The sequence below is a fragment of the Astyanax mexicanus genome, chromosome 7, assembly GCF_023375975.1.
Source record: "Astyanax mexicanus isolate ESR-SI-001 chromosome 7, AstMex3_surface, whole genome shotgun sequence".
Lineage (NCBI taxonomy): Eukaryota > Metazoa > Chordata > Actinopteri > Characiformes > Acestrorhamphidae > Astyanax > Astyanax mexicanus.
The window spans coordinates 35589952-35604601 of record NC_064414.1 but is presented as its reverse complement, the minus strand read 5'-3'; the positions used below and the strand labels follow the sequence as shown (position 1 = coordinate 35604601).

General features: G+C 39.8%; 1 protein-coding gene across 4 annotated transcripts in view; it reads right to left on the bottom strand.

Annotated features, from left to right (window-relative positions):
• Positions 1-14650, bottom strand: part of smap1 (small ArfGAP 1) — a 155412-nt gene that overhangs the window by 1316 nt on the left and 139446 nt on the right. For all 4 annotated transcript variants that reach the window (XM_022684709.2, XM_022684708.2, XM_022684711.2 and 1 more), the window contains 2 exons: positions 6745-6985; positions 2933-3267 (listed from right to left, as the gene is read on the bottom strand). In XM_022684709.2, the coding sequence (XP_022540430.2) occupies positions 2933-3267; positions 6745-6985 (576 nt within the window). The remainder of the gene's footprint in view (positions 1-2932; positions 3268-6744; positions 6986-14650) is intronic.

Here is a 14650-nt window from a genome sequence, read left to right as displayed (position 1 = left end):
TTCCCTTTCTGTCTCTCTGCCTGGAGTAGGGCTGGAAAATAAATCGCAAAAAATAAAATTATAAACTGACATTCAGAATCTCTTACTGAATCAGTCTTGCTCAATATTAATTATATATCACCTTTTTCTGTTAAGCCTTTGTGCCGTTTGGTGTGGTTTTGTATTATCTCCTTAATAATACATAACCTATGTGTGTAATCACATGACTTTGTCCTGTCTAGAAGAAGAAGCTTCAAGCTCAAATATTTAATACAGTAAACTAGAACTACTGTATTTTACGGACTATAAGGTTCACTGTCAATAAACGTCTATTTTCTGGTCTATTTTCATACATAAGGCACACTGAATTATAAGCCACATTTTAAGCAACAATAGTAAGGAACAAGGGTGTTGTCATGTTTACTTTCTAATTCAGCAGAAAACTGTTTATTTGGGTGAGTAAAGCGCTTCTGTTTTTTTTACAGTAAGCTAGTTAGCAGCAGTGTTAGCTGTGGTTAGCAGAGCTTAGCGCTAGTAAACACCACCCGATAGCGCTACACTGAGGAACCCTGAGTGTTCCAGTGAGCCAGGGTGCTATCAGCTAGTGGTTCAGGCAGTCTACAGTCCGATATGCTCAACTATGAATGAAGAAAAAGCTAGCGCAGAGGTTAGCATCTAATGCTAATACTGCTCCAGCCTCGTGCTAGAGAAACTTCACTGAAACTCCTTTATAACACTGCATTACAGCGGAGTGACTTTACAGTTCCTCATATACACAATTTTTATTTGGGGAAAAAAAGGATTTTAACTGCACATTGTAGTGAGAAAAATACAGTCTGTTGGCTGTAATGCACTTACTTGACTTACTTAAAGCTGTTAAACTAGTTGTCCTGACCGTTACATTGTCTAGACACAACAACTTCCAAAAATCAGCCATTAACAAAATATTCAAATACTGTGCAGTTTTTTTTTCTGCGGTCACTCTATATCTTGGTCACACACACTGACACATAGTGTCACAGGGAGTGACAGGCTTTAATTAAGGTTGTATGAGTGTGTGAAAGGCCTGCTAGATTGATTCATGAGATGCAATTAACCTCCTGGAGGATGGGCCCTCTAATGATCAGCTCTCAGTCTCGAGGGCACGAGCTCAAAGAGGGGGGAGCAGGGCAGAGGGCTGCGGAGGTACTGGACCATAAGATGACTGGAGCTGAGAGGTTCATATCATATAACCCTTAGTTTTAAGTGAGTCACTTGTGACAGAATGACTGAATTACCATTAGTTTCCAACAAAGCTATCACTAATTGTACTGCATTACAGGATACAGCTGATATCTAGGATGTATCAGTTATTTACAACTCTTATGTATATGAATTAAAAGGCCAAAAGTATCACACATAGTTGTATAGAGTGTATAAATTAGATCCTGAACGCAGTTTCAGAGCCCAATTCTTCACAATTTGTTTTCAATAAAATTTTTTTTGGAATGCTCCCAAGACACTCGCTTGTGTTAGATTGATACGCTACCCTTCAAATACCAGCTGGCGATCATATGGACATGCTGACCCGTGCGTATTATGGGTGAAAGCACAGCGTTTTAAGAACCGCAGACAGCTTGCATCAGCTAAGTGTAGACTGATGAAAGTGTTGTGTTGTTGAGCTCTTAGCACACTGCACTTCAGCTTCAACCAAACACTGCCTAACAAGGGCTTCTGCTACTGATATATACTGACACTTATTATACAGCTCTGGAAAACAATAAGACAGAGCTTCAAAATGATGATAAAAAAATTAAAACCTTTGGAATATAATCAAGAGGAAGATGTATGATCACAAGCCATCCAATCAAGCTAAACTGCTTGAATTTTTGCATCAGGAGTGGCATTAAACTATCCAAAAGCAGTGTGTAAGACTGGTGGAGGAGAACATGGCAAGATGCATGAAAACAGATATTGATTTTTGCTCTGCATCTTTTTTGTTATTACAACCATTTCTTATTTTCTGCAAATAAATGCTCTAAATGACAGTATTTTTTATGGAATTTGGGAGATATGTTGCCTATAGTTTATAGAATAAAACAAAAAAAATATATTTTAATCAAACATATACCTAAAAATAGCAAAATCAGAGAAACTGATCTAGAAACTGAAGTGGTCTCAATTTTTTCCAGAGCTGTGTAGACTGACATGCCAAAAGTAATGGAAAGTTTTATTAAAGCCATAAAAGCCATATCAATTTGTTAGGCATAGTATAATATAAGGATTTCATAAGTAACCTCAATAGTGGGGGACATTCCGTAACTGAATAAATCATAGAAGACATTACTGCCCACAGTACAGTGGGTGATGATGATCGTGACCAGCAACATCTGGCTAAAATTGCCCATGCAATCAGAAAAGCAACTGGTGGAAATCATATACACATTCAATGCTGGAGGCCTCAAACATATATCCCAGAGGTCAGTACTACATTTCTTTTAGCTTTCAGAGGACATGGCAAAAGTCATGGGACATGACACCTGTTTTTCTCTTGGCATGTCAGTGTATAATACTTGTTCAAGTCATAATAATGTTTAAGTCATATCAATTTGTTAGTCATAATATCATTAGGTTTTCATAAGTAGTTGATGATTCTATCTATAATAACAATTTAAATTGTAATAATCTTTTACGTAAACACTGATTGGCTCAGTAGTATAAACTATCAAGTGCAGCAACCAAAAATAAAACCACTGTAACTTTACTAAACTTTGAGCCCTTCGATACGAAGAAACTCTAATAAATTTAAAAGGATGAGAGCAATTTAAAATTCACATTACATTAATCTGCACCGCCAATATTAAATTCGGCTCATTTGATGACCAAGCTCTCTATGAAAATCTATTAATATGAAGTTAATGCGGCACATTTAATAAATGAGAGATATATGGACCTGTTTTACATAGACATTTACCTGTCCCATGTTCCACTGGGTCTGCTGGCCCGGCTGCATGGCATACATGTTCTGTGGGGGAACCACTCCTGCTGGAACAGGTGCTCCGGGCTGCGCTCCCATCATCCCCGGCGCCAGGCCCATCACTCCCGCCTGGGCGTTTCCCATAAAGCCATTGGGCATCGTCATGCCAACCATCATACCAGTGTTCTGGCCCATCATAGCTCCTCCCTGGCCCATAACCGCACCCATCATGGTAGTGGGAGGCATGGCCCCGCCCATCCCTGGGAAAGCCTGGAAGTTAGCTTGAGGCTGTGCGGGAAACTGCATTTGAGACGCACCAATGAACATAGCAGCTGGAGAAAACGGAAAAAAACAGACAGGACTTGATTAGATGGGCAGAAAGATGTAGACACACACAAGTACAAAAACGCCAAGGGACCTCAGTTTGTCATCAACTCGGCAAGTAATCCAGCTCAGAAAAATAGTAAGCATTGGGTCAGAACCAGACTGAGGCATGCAGTATATAAACTTCGATGTGTCTACATCTCTCATTTCAAATTAAATGCCCTATGCATACATGTAGGCTATTTAAAGAATATATATATAATTTTTTCATTAATACCTGAAATTTGTTCCTTTTAAGTTATGAAACATAACAGAACAGTTAAAAAAATTTATAAACATTTTCTAACCTTTAAAAAATGTATTTATTGTGGTAATTTTCACCTCTGCAGCGCCCTCCTAGGTTCAACTGTGCTATAGGGGTAAATGATGTGTCTGTGTACTTTGGTATGTGGACATATAACAATATGCAAATCAGTTAATCAATAATACCGCCCCCCTGCTGACATCCAACCATCTGCATCTCACCACTATCTGAGGCTCACTGCTGCTGCTGTAGCTCAGCCAATCAGCTTTTCTGCCCTCCTGCCCTGCCTCTAAACCCATACATCACCCAGTGTGAGTCAGCTAAAATCAGGGGGTTTAGTATCCCTTTAATAATAAAAAAATATATCTATATTTTATTAATTTATTTTTTCTTTGCCAAATTAAGATTTTGTTAGTTTTAAGTTTCAGACAAAAAGTTTCATTTTGGTGCATTACTACTTTTAATTATTTTTATAATTGTAAAGATGCACATCTATTAGCTAATTATAAAATTCTAACAGTGTAAACAAAAACTAGCAGATTCACACTGTGAAAAAAAATGAGAAAAAAAAAATCCAACAGAAATTAAAAGTAATCAATATTTTTTGTCTAAATAGCGATATCTACATTCTGACTCAACAAGAAATAAGTTTCAGGCATCACATAAACGGTTCACATAAACTCAAACAAAACAAGTAAAGACCCCGAAAGTAATATAGTCTGAGCTAATGTGTAGTCTCAGGCTGCTGATCCCTCAGCAAGTGATATCTGAGCTGCAGGAAGAGGAAGAAGGTGCCCTGTATAAAAGCGCTTATTAAGAGGCGAGTTGACGGTGGAGAAATGGCAGAGCCTTCATTTGGAGGCTGAACTTTTGGAGGAAATGTCCTCTTTGAAGAGCGGTACTGGGAGGTTGAGCTAGGCAGGGCCTTTAAACTGCGTTCAGCTGTATCAGAGTGCTGAACCACATGCTGTCTGAATTATTGATACCCCATTAAACCATGGCCTTACCTCAGGATTCTCTCACATGCGAGCACACACTTCTTCCCATGAACACAAACACACAGTCTACAACAATCCTCTAACAAACCCACGTTTTATAGTCAGCATTGCTCTATTGTTCTTAACAAGTATTTTTGCATGAAAGAAAAAACATATAAAAGATATATATATATATATATATATATATATATATATACAGTGAGTCCAAGAAGTATTTGATCCCTTGCTGATTTTCTTTGTTTGCCCACTAATAAAGACACTATCCTTCTGCACTTTTAATGGTAGATATATTCTAACATGGAGAGACAGAATATCAAGACAAAAATCCAGAATATAATTTTAAAGAATATATTTTAATTAATTTGTATTTCAATGAGGAAAATAAGTATTTGATCCCTCTTGACAAACACACTCAATACTTAGTGGCAAAGCCTTTGTTTGCAAGCACAGCGGTGAGACGTTTGTTGTAGTTAACCTCAAGTTTAGCACACACACCAGGGGGAATTTTGGCCCACTCTTCTTTGCAGATCCTCTCTAAATCATGAAGGTTGGTGGGCTGTCGCTTGGCAACTCTGACCTTCAGCTCCCTCCATAGATTTTCGATCGGATTGAGGTCTGGCGACTGGCTGGGCCACTCCATGACCTTAATGTGATTTTTCTTAAGCCAATCCTTTGTTGCCTTTGCTGTATGTTTAGGGTCGTTATCATGTTGGAAGACCCAACCACGGCCCATTTTCAGATCCCTGGCAGAGGGGAGGAGGTTGTCCCTCAGGATTGTGCGGTACATGGCTCCATCCATCTTCCCAGTGATGCGGTGAAGTAGCCCTGTACCCTTGGCAGAGAAACACCCCCAAAACATTATGCTTCCACCTCCATGCTTGACGGTGGGCACAGTGTTCTTGGGGTCATAGGCAGCATTTTTCTTCCTCCACACATGGCGGGTGGAGTTGAGGCCAAAAAGTTCAATTTTGGTCTCGTCTGACCACAAAACCTTCTCCCAATAACTTGGTTCATCTTTCAAATGATCATTGGCATACTTGAGGCGCGCCTCCACATGTGCTCTCTTCAGCAGGGGTACCTTTCGGGCACTGCAGGATGTGAATCCATTGTTGCGCAAAGTGTTGCCAATTGTTTCCTTGCAAACTGTGGTCCCAGCTGCCTTCAGGTCATTTGCTAACTCCTGCCGAGTGGTTGCAGGACGATTTCTGACCGTTCTCAGCATCATTGCCACCCCACGAGGCGAAATCTTCTTTGGAGCACCGGGCCGAGGTCTGTTGATTGTCATGTTATACTCTTTAAACTTTCTGATAATTGCACCAATAGTTGTTACTTTCACATCCAACACCTTACTAATCTTTTTGTAGCCCATTCCAGCTTTGTGAAGGTCAACAATTCTGACTCTGAGGTCCTGTGACAGCTCTTTGGTTTTACCCATGTTGGAGACGTGAAATCTGTGTGATCTGTCTGATTCTGTGGACAGGTGTTTTTCACACAAGTGATTAGTGAGAACAGGTGGCTTCAGGTCAGGTCACAAGTTGATTGGGAGTGTCTAACTGGTCTGTAAAAGCCAGAACTGCTAATGAATACTAAGGGATCAAATACTTATTTCACTCCATGAAATACAAATCAATTAATATATATTCCTTAGATTTATTTTCTGGATTTTCTTTTTAATACTCTGTCTCTCCATGTAAGAATACATCTACCATTAAAAGTATAGAATGATCATGTCTTTATTAGTGGGCCAACGAAGAAAATCAGCAAGGGCTCAAATACTTCTTGGACTCACTGTGTGTATATATATATATATATATATATATATATATATATATATATATATATATGCAGCTTGAACATTCCTCTAGATTTTGCGGTAGGTTATAGTACATGTCTTCAAGGTTAACTCGAGACAAGATAGGACCATCACTATTGCAGGACACTCACACCAGACCTTCTGGACAACAATGCCTCAGTGCCTCCAAACCCAGATTTCGTGTTTCTCTCAAAGCAGGACTTATCTTCATCACTGAAGATGACCTGCTGCCATTCTGACAGACCATGACAGTCTGACACAACTACCCACCAAGTTTCTTTTCTGTCGGCTGATTTCTGGAATTCCTTTTACAACTTAAAATGAGTGTGTGAAAAAAATAAAAAAGACGAAATAATCGATAGGAACATACCTTGTGCAGGTTGCTGAGGGACAGAGCTAGACCCATACAGAGAGAGAATAGAGTCCTTGGAAAGGGGTTTCTTGGTGGAGTCTTCGGCTTTGTTGCTGCTGCTGTTGCTGCCGCTGTTCTCGCTAAATAAGTCCAGGTCTGCCTGTGCGGGCGCACCTCCAGCGGTCCCCTGGGCTCCTGGTACTGCTGTTCCCACAGCAGAGCTTGAAGCTGTGCTCCCAGTGGCCTTCCTGGAACTGGCCTGCACAGAAGAAAAGCAGAACCCGTTGAGTTCAGTATCAGTCAGTACACACACTATGAAAGCTCTGCATGTGCATTAAGAGCACTCATCAGCATGCACAAACAAGCACATGGAGCCCATCTGTGAGTCTTCAAGAACTGGGCCATCAGCCATACAGCACACCTGTCAGTCTCGCTGGACCCAGTCTCTAAATGGGAAGAAATCAGATTTCACTGATGCGTGAACACATACACACACCTGATCACGGGCCTGGGTGCGCGCACACACACAAACACACACAGACACAGAGGGAAAAGTACTCAATTAAAGGTGCCCTGGAATAAAATAAAAAAAAAATGCATTTAAATTGGCGTAGTTAAGTAAGAGTTTGACATAGTGAACTTCACTGTTGCTTCACAATTCCTTAAAGGCATGTTTATGCAAGTTAAATATGGATACAGACAGAGCGTTCTGTCTATATTCTGTCCGTAATCTGCATTCATTTAGTCCGTATAAATGCTTATGGACAGAGAAAGTAGAACTGGAAGATGTACTGTGGGGTCAATGTTGTCAATAGATCAAGCTAAACATTTCCACTGCCATATAAACACAATGACGAAGAAACTCCAGCAACTCTTTTGGCAGTGTGGGCAGTGCGCCAAGTCCTGCTCGAAAATAAAAGCTGCATCTTCATCAAATTTGTCAGCAGAGGGAAGCATGAAGCATGAAGTTGTGGAGAAGTTTAAAGCCGGGTTTGGATACAAAAAGACTTCCCAAGCTTTAAACATCTCAATATTTAAATGGAAGGAGTGTCAGATCACTGCAAATCTACCAAGACCTGGCCGTCCCTCTAAACTTTCAGCTTAAACAAGCAGAAGACTGATCAGAGATGCAGTCAAGAGGCCCCATGATCACTGGATGAACTGCAGAGATCTACAGCTGAGGTGGGAGACTCTGTCCATAGGACAACAATCAGTCGTACACGGCACAAATCTGGCCATTATGAAACAGTGGCAGGGACAAAGCCATTTCTCAAAAGATACCCATAAAAAGTCTCCACCAAACATGTGGAAGAAGGTGCTCTGCTCAGATGAAACCAAAAATCCAACTTTTTGGCCACAATGAAAAACGTTATGTTTGGCGTAAAAGCAACACAGCCCATCACCCTGAACACACCATCCCCACTGTCAAACATGGTGGTGGCAGCATCATGGTTTGGGCCTGCTTTTCTTCAGCAGGGACAGGAAAGCTGGTTAAAATCGATCAATATGAAGATAGATGGAGCCAAACACAGGACCATTCTGGAAGAAAACCTGTTGGAGTCTGCAAAAGACCTGAGACGGAGGAGATTTATCTTCCAACAAGACAATGATCCAAAACATAAAGTAAAATCTACAATGGAATGGCTCACATTGTACTTTGTGGACATCACGTGGACCCAGCACTATTCAGTAAAATCTATAACTTGTATAACTACACAAAGTTGTTATAACTATGCTATGCTAGGCTATGGAAGGCAAGGCTACGCTACACTATGCTGTTTTAAGCCATTATGCTACTTCAATCCAGCCTATAAAATAAAAAACAGTGCTGCTATGTGTATGGTTCCAGAGGCTCTCGGTAAAACAATAAATCAGGCAAAAAGACAGGGCTGTAAATAGGCTTATATTTTTAAGCCCAAACAAAGTCCCACTCATATAATTTATACATCAAACAAAAACTAATAATAAATGATTTTTAAGACAGCTACATAAGCTCAGGGTGAGAAGAAAATAGAACGAGACAGACAGAGACAAAAGAGCAAATTATGGAAGCAGGTAAAAATAATGAATTAACTGTATAAAAGGAGGAGAGAAACACCTGCACGCATGAAGAGAGGGGCTTATTCATCTTCAAGTGGAAAAGGACATTAATTGGGGTGCAGCTGTGATGAATGAACAGGATGTAAGAACTGGATGTATAATTTACACACAGCACATCCACACGGCACACGCGCACAACAAACGCAAATGTTTGAGGATGAAGCGAGCAATCAGTGTGATGCAGAGAGTCCAATCTATTAACTCACAGAGTTACAGAGGTATGACAGCAGACCAGCATCCAAACAAACTGCAGAACAACAGGACTGAAGCCTCTAAAATCACATTAGTACAACAAGAAGAAGAACTGGGGATCTGTTCATCAATACAGGCACCTTTTTATAGTAGTGATACACTGATATTTTTATGTTTTACTTCTGATACCAGTACCAGATTCAAGTATCTGCCAATATAGAGTATTGATACAGATACCAACTCTAACTTAAGTGGGTTTTAGACCACAATAATTGAGTTGAGGTGCACATTGAATTCTGCCATGATTTGAGCAGCCATGGTTTTATGTTTTTTGGATACAATCCAACATCCCTTCCAGACAGCTTCCTCTTGCATCCACAGTTAATCCTGTTGGATGTGGTTAGTCCTTCTTGGTGGGATGCTGACATTACCCTGGATACCGTGGCTTTTGATACATCACAAAGACTTGCTGTCTTGGTCACAGATGCGCCAGCAAGACATGCACCAACAATTTGTCCTCTTTTGAACTCTGGTATGTCACCCATAATGTTGTGTGAATTGCAATATTTTGAGCAAAACTGTGCTCTTACCCTGCTAATTGAACCTTGACACTCTGCTCTTACTGGTGCAATGTGCCATTAATGAAGATTGGCCACCAGGCTGGTCCAATTTAGCCATGAAACCTGCCACACTAAAAAGACAGGTGTTTCGGTTTCATTGTCCAACCCCTGTATAAACTCAATGGGTGACGATAGCGCTGCATTTTTATAGGAAAAAGTGCCTAAATGCACAGTTAAAAAAAAAAAAAAAAACACAGTTCTGTCTTTGCGTCTCAGACAGAGAAGAATTGTAACTCAGTAACCATGATAAATTGATTCTTTTTGAGGAATGTGTTTAAGGACTGTAAGAGCGGGGAATCACATCAGCAGCCAAGGCTCTAAACTCGCAGGTTAACTTCTCAACTGGCTCTAGAACAACAAGTGTTTTCTTAAGAAACCCTCATTGATTCACTAATAATGTGGTCAACAGATCACGGTACAGCCGTCTTTGTGACGTAGCAGCGATTAGTTAACTTGTATCTTGGCTCTATTGGTTCAATTAGTCTGCGAAAACCCACATTATCGAGGACTGATGAGGGCTGGTCATCCACTGCAATGTGTTTAACAAGTTTCTCCGTATTTGCTGTTACTTCACATGTTAAAACAAGTAACGTGTGGACGAACCTCTAGCTAACAGCGCTCTGGCTTATCAGAAAACTCAAGGTTCCTCAGTGTAGCGCTGCTGGGCGGCTTTTACTAGCGCTAAAATATTGGAAATCTAAGCTTACTGTAAATAAAAACAGAAGCGCTCTGTTTTCATGTGAGACATCTGCAGCTTATGCCTGACTTTTTTTTTTAACCTAGACGCCCCCTTAGCGATAAGACCTGCTGAATTAGAAGGGAAACATGGCGACAACCTAGTTCCTTATGAAGACCCTAGTTTCTGCTGGTCGTTCCTCCCCTTTGAAATACTAGCATTACAAATTCTGCAACAGACATTTTTTATGCTGCTGCTCGTTTTAACAAGAAATAATCCCACACAGCAGACATGCTGCTGACTTTAGTCCTTAGTTCTTTGAGCAATGCCATAGCAGAACCACAGGAGGAACAAAAACATGTTAATAGAGATGTGTGAGTGCAAAAAATATTTTACATTTAAAATTTGGTAAAGAACCTTTACATCAAGTGAAGCAACTTTTTTACACAGACAAAAGTTACTTTGGTCTGACTAAGAGAACCTTTTAAAAATTCTTGTTATTTTTTTTAGAACACAAAGCAGCTTCACAGAGATCCTGTTCAGCACCTCTTTTTAGAAAGTCTAATATGACTGCAGGTTTCCATCCAACCATTTAGCAAACATCATTTAAGAATTTCAAGAAATTTCAAAAAAGGGAAAGAAGTCGTGTTCCCATTCACAACAGTGATGCTAAAAAAAGCTTTCAAAGCACTTAGGCTACTGTGATTAGGCGCACTAGAAAAACTAATTATATATTTTTAATAGATGTTGCCAGGCAGAACCGGCAGGGGCTCACCTAAAAAGGACTGAAATCTCTGTGCCACCCTGATGACGCCTACAAAATACCACCTGAAATGTCTGGTAAAAGCACTGATTTTTGCGTGGTCATTTACCATTCTAATTCTTTAGGTGCATTTTGAAAATGCACAAAATATTTATTGGTGGATTTAAAACCAAGAGGAAACCTTCAGAGGGTCATCCATCCTGCTCTGCATGACACGATAAATATCCGAACTAGAAGCATAACCAAAAAAATAACTGGACAGTGAGATAATGAAGAGCTACAGATAATGTGACAGCAAGCCATAAACATAAAACTATTTGCATCTTAATTTAAGCATTAAAGCATTAATGACTTTTTTTTTGCAAAAATACAGTGTTTAAGCTCCTGCCAAAAGCATAATTTTAAATTTACATATATTTTTTTATCTTTCAGTTTTAAGAGCTTGGAACAAAAGTTATAATTCTCAAGAGAATCTACACAGATCTTAAAGTTTTAAATCACTACTAAGCACAGCAGGACGCTTCACAAAAAGACAAAAACACACCAGACAGCGTGTTCTTAAAATTCCCAGCCCAGGTTTCGGCTTCATCTCGTCTCAGTTATTTATACAGCATGAACACGTCTTTCTATATGAAGAGGTGTAAAGGCATGTCAGTACCTGGAACGATCACCCTGCGTTAGCTTCAAGGCTGTGCTAGGCAGCTAATTATTACATCTTTCACCCTCTACCAGTTTCCCCACTAGATCATCACTCAAAGGCATGAAACCGAGAGTGATGAGAGAGAGAGAGAGAGAGAGAGAGAGAGAGAGAGAGGAGGAGAGGAAAGTACATAACATTATTTCGATGCAAATGAGCAGGGCGAAAAACAAAGAGCAACCTGCTCTGGTCAACTCCGCTGCTGGAGGCCCAGGACGAGGCCGAGACGATGAGCAGGAGTCAGCTCCAGGTGGAAGGGGCGGAATAATAAAAAATAAATGAATAAAATAAATAAAAAAACAGGAGGAGCAAAAGGGGAGAGACATGCACTGGTTCAACCAGCTCAGAGCGCTCGGTCACACCTCAGCTCCCCTCACTCTCACTGTCTGTCTATCAGTCTGTCAGTGTGCAGCTGCTGCAGGGCTGGCTGGGCAGTGTGATGTTCAGGGGAAGTGGCTCTGTCTCTGGGGTCAGGATACTGCTGGCTGATACACTGAAGAAACCTATGCACTGCATTTGATGCTGAAAACACTATAAAAAAAAAACTCATTCAGAGATGATGATGATGATGATTATAATGATGAGGATGGGCTCCTGTAGCTCGCCGGCAGAGTCTACCACTCCTTGTCATGTGGAGTCGCTTGAGTGTGGAGGGTCCCAGGTTCGAGACTGGGTTGTGATATGGTTGGTGTGGTGTAGTGGAGTGAATAACGCCACTACTTGCTTGTGAGCTACCACACTCAAATATCTGTAATAGGAACAAACGTTTAAGTCGTTCTGGATAAGAGAGTGAGTAAGTGAAATAAAGTGTAATAAACATAAATAATAATGATGACGATGATAAACTTCTGTAGCGTTTTTTCAAGAAGGCCATGGATGCTTACAAGCAACACTCAACATACAAGCCTCTTTACACTCAGCCAATCCACACACACACAGGCAAGGCAAGAGCAGCCAATCACACACAGCATACTCTCAACCGGAAACAACAGTCTACCTAGAGGACTGCATCATGCACTAACCCACTGACTCTGGATGGAGTGCCAATTCATATCTGGGCATAAAGACACACTCACACAGATACAGTACCACTCAAACCAGTCTTTGTCTTCTAGATTAATATTAAAGACATGAAAACAATTAAGGGACACATATGGAATTACGTAGAAAACAATTCCCTAAAGATGGTGATTTGAGGTGATTTGGGATGAGCTGGAGCTTCACAGCATGAAGGAAAAGCAACAACTATTGTTCATACGCACAGACACCAATTCTAGAGCAATTCAATTAAACAATTCACCTGATCTTCATGCTTTTTGATCATGGGAAGCCCCAAAGGAAACTCACGTGCACACTCTGCAAACATGGAAACTCCACACAGACAGACTTGAACCCAAGACTCTTAACACTGATAGGTAAATGTGCTAACTAACAAGTCACTGAGCTGTCCCACAGTGGCCATTGGCAATAGGTTGGACTTGGTTATTGCTGCATCTCTACTAAATATACTTCAGGAGATTTGACCAGGGATCCTCGGACTATAAAAAAATGTCCATGTCTTGGTCTTACAAGCTATAAAAATGTCCTCACCAATCAGAACAAGCAATATCATCAATAGTGTAACGGTCTACATTTTCTTTTGTATATCACGGTATGGTTAGCACTGTGGTTTGGACCTAATGATCTGGTAAGAATGCAGTACTTAAAAATCCAGACACACCATGATATGAGGATCATGGTTCAGTGCACAGTCAAACCTAACCACTAAACAACCTTTCAATGTAGTCATTCATTTTAATTTAATGTAAAATACTAAAATAATGACTCATTAATTAGCCACATACAGAGCTTTTTCTGACTGGGCTCTTTTGTTCTGTCAACATTAAACCAAAGAGGACCACACAATGTATTACCATCATATAGGGGTACATAACACATAGGGGGTGGGCAGTAGGCAAGACAACAGTTAGCAATAATTCTATACCCTTTTGTAAGTACATAAGCACTTGTAAAATGACTGTACTTATGATAACAGCACATAACATGCATTTACTGTAGAACTGTGTGCACCAAACCATTACCCTTCCAGAACAGTGACATATACACATATATAAATAACATAACATCTACATATGCCTTTTCTTAGTATAATAGTAATATAAGCCTATAAACATATAAACGGATGCTTTTCCTAACACACATCCATGGCGGTTAGTCACTTTCTGCAGTAAAACAGCATTTATGACAAGCGAAACTAGTTGATCTAGAACACACATATATATACAGCTCTGGAAAAAGTTTCTCTGAATCAATTTCTCTGATTTTGCTATTTATAGGTTTATGTTTGAGTAAAATGAACTTTATAGTTTAATTCTTTATAGTTTAATTCTTAATTCTAAAAAAAATTAAAATATTGTCATTTAGAGCATTTATTTGCAAAAAATGAGTAATGTCTGAAATATGTCAAATAATGCAAAGACAACAAGTTCATGTTCATAAAATTTTATTGTTCAGAAATCAATAATTGGTAGAATAATCCTGGTATTTATCTTGGCATGTTCTCCTCCACCAGTCTTTCACACTGCTTTTGGATAACTTCATGCCCCTCCAGCTCTGAGGTATTTTTTCCTTGCGTCCGCGCTCACTGGGGGTTCTGTATTATGTATTTTCTATGTTTAATATGTCTTGCCTGATTTTTTGTTCTGTTATCATGTTTCTGTAAAGCTGCTTTGTGATAACATGAGTTGTAAAAAGCGCTATACAAATATATTTGACTTGATTTTGAATTAATTTGACACCTGGTGCAAAAATTCAAGCAGTTTAGCTTGGTTTGATGGCTTGTAGTCATCTATCTTACTCTTGATTATATTCCAGAG